At 33.2% G+C, this 7,369-nt stretch overlaps 3 protein-coding genes across 4 annotated transcripts in view; 2 read left to right on the forward strand and 1 right to left on the reverse strand.

The window, feature by feature from the left end:
- LOC115237162 (mediator of RNA polymerase II transcription subunit 6) overlaps positions 1 to 2,187 on the forward strand; it is a 16,308-nt gene extending 14,121 nt beyond the window's left edge. The window contains exons 3-7 of one of the 2 annotated variants that reach the window (XM_029810048.1): positions 678 to 887; positions 1,072 to 1,231; positions 1,320 to 1,494; positions 1,645 to 1,891; positions 1,985 to 2,187. In XM_029810048.1, coding sequence (XP_029665908.1) covers positions 857 to 887; positions 1,072 to 1,231; positions 1,320 to 1,494; positions 1,645 to 1,891; positions 1,985 to 2,064 — 693 coding nt within the window. In that variant the 5' untranslated portion in view covers positions 678 to 856 and the 3' untranslated portion in view covers positions 2,065 to 2,187. Of the gene's footprint in view, positions 1 to 584; positions 888 to 1,071; positions 1,232 to 1,319; positions 1,495 to 1,644; positions 1,892 to 1,984 lie in introns of those variants that run through there. The other variant, XM_029810049.1, reaches the window with a different exon arrangement.
- A 751-nt stretch (positions 2,188 to 2,938) lies between these two features.
- LOC115237164 lies at positions 2,939 to 4,831 on the forward strand. The gene is made up of 3 exons (XM_029810050.1): positions 2,939 to 3,094; positions 3,915 to 4,178; positions 4,401 to 4,831. The coding sequence occupies exons 1-3, from the start codon at positions 2,942 to 2,944 to the stop codon at positions 4,641 to 4,643; spliced, it is 660 nt and encodes a 219-aa protein (XP_029665910.1). The 5' UTR covers positions 2,939 to 2,941; the 3' UTR covers positions 4,644 to 4,831.
- Positions 4,832 to 5,454: 623 nt separating this feature from the next.
- The window catches only part of LOC115237158 (nephrin-like), a 40,911-nt gene continuing 38,996 nt past the window's right edge, over positions 5,455 to 7,369 (reverse strand). The window contains exon 16 of the mRNA XM_029810045.1: positions 5,455 to 5,997. Within this exon, the coding sequence (XP_029665905.1) occupies positions 5,884 to 5,997 (114 nt within the window). The 3' untranslated portion in view covers positions 5,455 to 5,883. The remainder of the gene's footprint in view (positions 5,998 to 7,369) is intronic.

Genomic DNA, 7,369 nt, shown 5'->3' on the forward strand with positions numbered 1-7,369 from the left:
CGTTCTCTCTCTAACTCATTGATACATATGTAGCAATAAATAATAATCCAAAATAATGTATTTTAATAAAAAATATATACAGATAAATTGTTAATAATATATTTAAAAAAGGAAAAAGATAAAATAATGAAAAGATAAATATAATTATGCTAATATACAATATATTACATAAATAATTATGCTATATGCAAAATATATTACATGAAATAATAGAGAGAGCAAAAAAGAGAAAATAAAATATTATTCAAAAAATGTTAAATGTATTATAAAGACAGTATTAAAAAAACATATATATATATAAAGTTATAATTACAAATATAATTATATTAAATATCTGTAATCGCTTCGTAATCGCTTTGTATCAAAAACTCTGATAAATTGCGCAATCGTACAATAAATAACATATAATGTCATCTATTCTGTCAAATAAGGTAGGCAGTAGGCATTTAATTGGGTATTTAAACAGTGTGAGAGAGAACGAAAGAGTAGAAAAAAAAGAATAAGTGAGAGAGAAATTTAGATAGCGTTACTGGCCAACTTACTTATTTCGCTCATGCGCACTCCGTTTTGGCCAAGACAAAATCGGGAGAGTTGCGCTACTGTATATACTGTGACTGTACTATGTCTATGGATGCGCTACTGTCAAATACATATGTTCGATTACTTTTCCCTGTTAGAAAACAGAAATCGGAAAAAGGAAGAAATAAAGAAAAGGAAGGTTACGTCGTGATATACTGTGTTTGATAGCGGACAGAAATCCATAAAAGAAGAAGCAAAAGATATACTTGATACATGGCATAAACAGACGAGGTGTATTCTTGATTGTTGTTGTAACACAAGTTCGTTGGTTGGTGATATGATGATGCCTGGAAAAACTCCAGTACAAGGTAAGGATTAATTAATCTCTCTTTGTATTGTCAAGAGAGTATAACTAATATTCAATATTTAATATAAATACGCGAAATAATTGTTTCATTGATGAGAAAAAAAGGTGTGAATATCCTGTATATTCATCCAATTCTTAATTTAATTAATACCTTATAATGTTTATCTTGATTTTCTCTCTTTCAGAGAATCCTTTAGGCCTGTCTTGGCACGACAGTGCTTGGATTCCTGTCCTTAACCCAAGCAACATCATGGATTACTTTTCTGAAAGAAGTAACCCGTTTTACGACAGAACTTGCAATAATGAGATAGTAAAGATGCAACGTTTGAGTCCTGATCAATTGACGTGAGTCTCAATTGATCTTTCTATTAAATATGAATATATATCATTATTGTAAATATATTTATTCACTTTATTGTTGTTCTATTTTTAGCAATATGACTGGTTTGGAATATATTCTTCTGCATGTGCAAGAGCCAATTCTGTATGTGATTAGGAAACAACACAGACATTCGCCGACTGTAGCTTCACCAGTCGCTGATTATTACATTATAGCTGGTGTTGTGTATCAGGCTCCAGATTTAGGATCTGTTGTGAGTTCTAGATTGGTGAGTGACAAAATATTTTAATGTACATATTTTGGAATTTTGTGTGACACATTTGATGAACATTTTACATGTATATTTTTATATTTTTGTGTAATGCGGCATTTGTAAATTTTTGTATGTAAAGAATATATATATATATCATTTGTGCAGTTATCCACAGTTCATCATCTACAATCCGCTTTTGAAGAAGCTAGCTCCTGCTCGCGATATCATCCTAGTAAAGGCTACTTTTGGGATTTCAAGAATGGCAAAGCTTTAGCCGCAAAGAAAGAAACGCCGGTACGCGAGGAACCCAGCTCGTTGTTTCAACGGCAGAGAGTGGATATGTTACTTACGGAGCTCACTCGTAAATTTCCCTTACCAGTGCCAAAACCAGTACACCAAGCAACGGAAGTTTGTATGTAACATTTTATATTCATTTATCCTGTTTTTCATTATTTATTATATATTTTAATATTTTATTTAACATTATTGATTTTGATTCTTTTAGCTACAGAGATTAAGCAGGAAGTGAAGACTGAGAAAAAAGATATGAAACCACCACCAGAAAAGAAACCTAGAGTTTCTTAATTAATAATAAATAAAGATAGATTTAAGATCTTGTATAAAATTTTGCTGATTTGTAAGATACTAATGAATATTTTATTGGATATATATTCTTTAAGGCAACAATATATTTATCTTCAGAATATACGATTTTATATTTGCCATGCCTTAATTAAAAATAATTAATAATTAATTTAATAGAAAGGAGGCACTTAATATTCGCATTTTAGTTCGATATAAATATATCGAACTAACAATCTTTACGCATCGGTAATCTTATCTCTTTACATTTGACATATAATTTACTGTTTGTCGGAAATTTAGCACAATCTAACAATAACAATTTGTTAGGTCACAGTCTCCCGAGAAAACATCCGACTTTATCTTGCAAATATTCTATTACAAATGAAAATAATCGATCGATGATGTAACTTGAAATTATTACGCATATTGGCAGTTGGATTCGACGCATAAGCGTGTTATATTCTCCTTTCCTATTAGATTTATAATCTTCGGAGTATACGTGACGCTCAGAAATAGCTGTACTTTTAAATTTAAATCACAATCTGGCAGAATGGAAATTAGAGTCTCGATTGAATTATGTTGAATTTATGTATATACATTTTTGTATCACGCGAACACGCGCGCTTACTTCGTTTTAGATGCAAAGGATAGCGTAAATAAAGTGCTATAAATAAGAACAGATTGAAGGAATGAAGATAATGAATTTTGATTTCGATATAAAAGACGACGATCGCGCTGCTCAATTTACATTTACACGACGATTTGTTCGTACCTTCAGCCGCGTCGGTGGCTTTTTTTTTATCGGAGAAAAATAAAATGATCTCTTTAAATCGCTCTTCGCGCATATCGCGAGAGATTATTTTATACGCCGTGAGAAATGATATGCGATGCGCGTACGTGCGCCGGTTGCCGGTATCTGGACCAGGACGAGCAGACGAACCTCGCGGTCTTCCTGGCCAACTGTCAACATGCGAAATGCAAGGTGGTTCGCCTGGTCCGTCAGCAAATAAGTAAACTACAGAACATGCAGGTACGGGTCTCTGGGCATTTCCGTAATTGGACGCTATCGATCCTCTTCGAACGCCCCCGCCGGCATTAAAATCATCCTTTGCACTGTTTGAAGAACGTTGTTCTCTCTCTCTCTCTCTCTCTCTCTGTTTTAAGGTACACCCTGCAGAGCGAGACGTTTGCGAAAGCATGTTGATTTTGCCTTTGCGTTCGATAATTCGAAGCGCCTCGCAATTTGCAGTGCTTTATTTAGAAAAGAGAGAAAGCGCATCTGAAGAAATTATATATATTGCATTATATGAGAAAGAGATAGAATAGTAGAAGGAGGATATATTTTTGATGCCCTTTGCGCTTCACAAGAATATAGAAAAATGCAATTCTTTTTATAATGACGGAGAAAGAAATGTTGAAAACGCTTTTGATCGTGATGCATGATATTTATAATTGCTTAAATATACACTGTAGAAGCTTATTCTTATATAGCCATTTCTTATATTAACTATGATAAAGTATTATTTTTCTTCTCGTGTAATAGGGAAATGACGGATATTCGCTTTGTTATTAGTTTTTTGATTGCTTTCGCTTCTTTCTATGTATTTGTTTTAATTTACTATAAAAAAATTTGCAATGTCTTATGAACAATTTGTATGTTTGTGTAATCTCATATCTTACCTGGAAAAATATTTATTTTACCAAGATTAACAAATGAAACCCCATTTTGACAATAGCAAAATATTTAAAAAAATTGTAATTTTCTATGCATCGAATTCTCCAATTTCTCACATTTTTTTTTAAATCGCGATTAACAATGAGTTTTTATAAAAAAGAAACTGTATGTGCAGCACGAACGCTACCTGGCCACTGGCAAAGTGCGTGATGAAGTATGCGAAGAGACGCAGAGCGAAATGCCTATTAACATGAGCGAAGCATCTTATGATAAAGTCCGTGAATTCTACGGTGAATTACACAAACCATACAATGATGACATATACGAAGTAGAAGGCAAAGTACGACAGCCGCACGACGAAGAATACGACGAAATGTATGAAGCGCATGAAGCAGTTACGAATGTAAAGCGGACTGTCGGAACGATAAACGCGATAGAGGTAGACAAAACTAAATCATTGCCGTTTGGGATGATCGTTTTCCCTCTATTAATCAGTTTAATTAATCTAATCGGTTTCTTTTTTATGCAATAAAAAATTATAATATATTATAATAATAGTGTTTTTAGTTTATACATAGAGATACAAGTTATCTCTTTTTTAAATAATTAAATGATTAGCTCATAACCGGATATTCTCTCTGATAACCGCGTATCTCTTTAGACCGCATCCTTGCATCGTGCGGCGTCTCCCGGGGGAGCGGTGGTGGACCGCAAGTGGATGCTGCGGATCCTAGATCGCTTTCGTCATCGAGCATATCTGATCCTGTTGGCTGCTGCGGTGGGCATGATAGTCTGGTCCGCTCTGGTGTACGGTGTCTTCCTGGGTGCGACTGCTTGTGGAAGCGGTCGCACTTGCTTCGCGTCGACTCTTAGATACAAGCATGCTAAACGCTCGTTATTTTAAGTCACACATGTATCAACCGTTCCTCTATAAATGGCGGTGAAAACTCCAATTTTATTATATCATTTTATTCATATCATACTTATCAGGTTACATCCAGTAAACTGAGATTTTTAATGCCGTTTCTCTTTTAGAGACATAGAACGAAGTTTCAAATATATTCGATATGATACGTATACACACATATATGCGTATATTGTTTTATAAAATATTGAATAAATATATTTTTTTGTCGATAAAAGATTTTCAATTATGTTTGTTTCTTTTCACAGGAAGAGAGCTAAATTAGCTATAAAATATAAATAGATTTTATTTATTTGAGAAATTTTTTAAAAATAAATTTATTTTCGCAAGCCCATATATATTTGTTTTTACGTGGATCTGGCCTAAGAAAAGATCGGCTAATCCAGTTTATTAAATTAAAAAATAAATTGAATCTTAGATATTATTGTAACAAGTTCTAATAGAAATTATTTTTGAAGCGATAGAAAATATATTTGGGACATGTCACACACACACACACATACATAATAATATACAACAATATATATTATTTATTAATATAACAAATTAAGAGACGTTAATAAGCTAGAATAAAAATCTAGGAAACAAAAATATAACATATAAATTAAATAAATGATTTTGTTAAAAATATAAAAATATAACAAATATCTTTGTTTTAAATATACAAAATTGATTTAGTAATGTAAGAAAAGAGGAATTAAAGCAATATGTATATGTTATATAGAATGAGAGAGAATAGAACGGTTTACAGGAGATGACAATGGCACTATGAAATGACAAGACGTTTCAAGACTTGACACAAAATATATTAAACTTGGAATAGTACACCACGTGTAGCGTTCGGTTATAAATTATGCGACTAGGTCGTGTCGCGACGATTCCTCGTCCCGGTCTCGCGCTGGGTCGACGGGGATCTAAACTCCCGAGGATCTCGGGAGAGATCGTGGCGCGCCACGATATGCTACGATATGCTGATATGTATGTTATCTGCTACGATATCGTCATCGTGATATGTCACACCGGTGCGTGTTAACAAGCGAGACACGAGATTCGTTGACTTTGCGTTGATATCCGCGTGTGTCCAACCGACGCGCGCGATACAATTTTCAGGCTTTCGAAATCGATCGTTCTGTGCTATGTAATGTGTGCGTGTGTATGTGTATGTATATGTGTGTATGTATGTATGTATTTGCGTCTCGATTCACTTCCGCGATCGAGTTTACACACAGCTCTCTGGGCCAGGTATGGAATTGGCGATGATAATCTCCTTCATCAGGTTGCGATCGGCCTTGAAGCTGATGGGCTCCCAGGACTTTGCGGAGAATGGATTCAGCTGTCGAGTGAGAAAAAATATCGAGTGTTTTAATGCGGCTGACATTACGCAAAGAAAAAGAGAATTTAGAGTTTAAAGAGATCTATTCCCTGGTTTAAGGTTTCTACTCCCTGGGAAAACATGGAAAATCCTTGGGATTCTCAGGGCTTTCTTTTGTACCTCTGGAAAAAACAGGGAATTCTCGTGGAATTTTATTGGGACTCAGGGAATACTTTTAAAAATCTTCTCTTTAATAATTTTGCTCTTATATTGTAAGGAATTGACAAGTCAAGTGAATTATAGGTTTAAGATATATTGTAAATATATATCTATCTCTGTTTATATATTTAATGTCTTAACAAAATATTGAATATGCAATACATATTTTTAATGATAAAAAAAAATGAAAATGTTATGCCATACGGTTTTTTCAATACATTTGTAAATCTAGCATTTGAAATTTAAATAGCTCTATATTTTTCCTTTGTATGAGTAAAAAAACAGAAAATGTATACAATAAAAAAAACCTGGAAGATCAGAAAATTTTCAGGGAATTTTTTTACAAGATTTGAATAGAGATACTTTGATAATGGTGATTATTTTTTTTTATCTTTCTCCAGTTGTTTCAAAGGATCGATATTATTCATAACAGGTTGCGTTACAGTTAAATTGCGATTGGTTAGAGATGGCCGGTTTAATCTGGTTTAATTTATAAGCGATCGATAGAAATTCAATCTACGATAGATTAAGTTTCTAATCTTCCAAATCGGAGTTTGGAATCTCTCGAATTATTGAAACTTTATCTCTTAAAGCGCCGAAGAAAGAATCAAAGATTTTGCTTTAATTCTTCTATTGAGATAATTGTAAAAAATATTACATAGAGGAATAATAAATTAATGAGAAAGAATTGAGACAAAAGTATGGGTTACACACTTGTCGCAACATATTTTCGAGATTGTCTTAATACAAGAATCAAAGTAAATCTTTCCTTTCTCAATTACGATACAGTAGAATGCATTTGATACTGATATTTAACGCAAAGAATCAATTTACAGTAATAGTGCGTCATTCGTATCATATACCTCAATCTCTTATTTCTAAAAGAATGATTAGTCCAGTAAAATAGTATCAAAAACCCCGAATATCTACAAAACGGATAGACAAGCCAATTTTTTGAGGGTGAGTAGAAGGTCATAGGATTCACAAAGTTCCAATAAAATTTCCCTGTGCGTCGGCGGCCATCTTCAAAATAGGGGTAAGTTTGGATATCTCGGCTCCTATTAGTCGAATCTTTTTCTTTTTTTTTTAGTTTTGTAGGAAAAAATATTTGCTACAACTTTTGTTTGAAAATTTTTTTAATAGCTGTCAAGGAAAGAAAGTTACAACCAAAAAA

The sequence above is a fragment of the Formica exsecta genome, unplaced genomic scaffold (genome assembly GCF_003651465.1).
Source record: "Formica exsecta isolate Colony F162 unplaced genomic scaffold, ASM365146v1 scaffold28, whole genome shotgun sequence".
Classification (NCBI taxonomy): domain Eukaryota; kingdom Metazoa; phylum Arthropoda; class Insecta; order Hymenoptera; family Formicidae; genus Formica; species Formica exsecta.

Bases quoted from the DNA above. Each gene is read 5' to 3' on its own strand.
- LOC115237164 (XM_029810050.1), top strand. From the start codon at position 2,942: ATGATATGCGATGCGCGTACGTGCGCCGGTTGCCGGTATCTGGACCAG. The intron at 3,095-3,914 runs GTACGGGTCTCT...CTGTATGTGCAG, and splicing joins GTAAACTACAGAACATGCAG to CACGAACGCTACCTGGCCAC. The intron at 4,179-4,400 runs GTAGACAAAACT...GTATCTCTTTAG, and splicing joins GAACGATAAACGCGATAGAG to ACCGCATCCTTGCATCGTGC.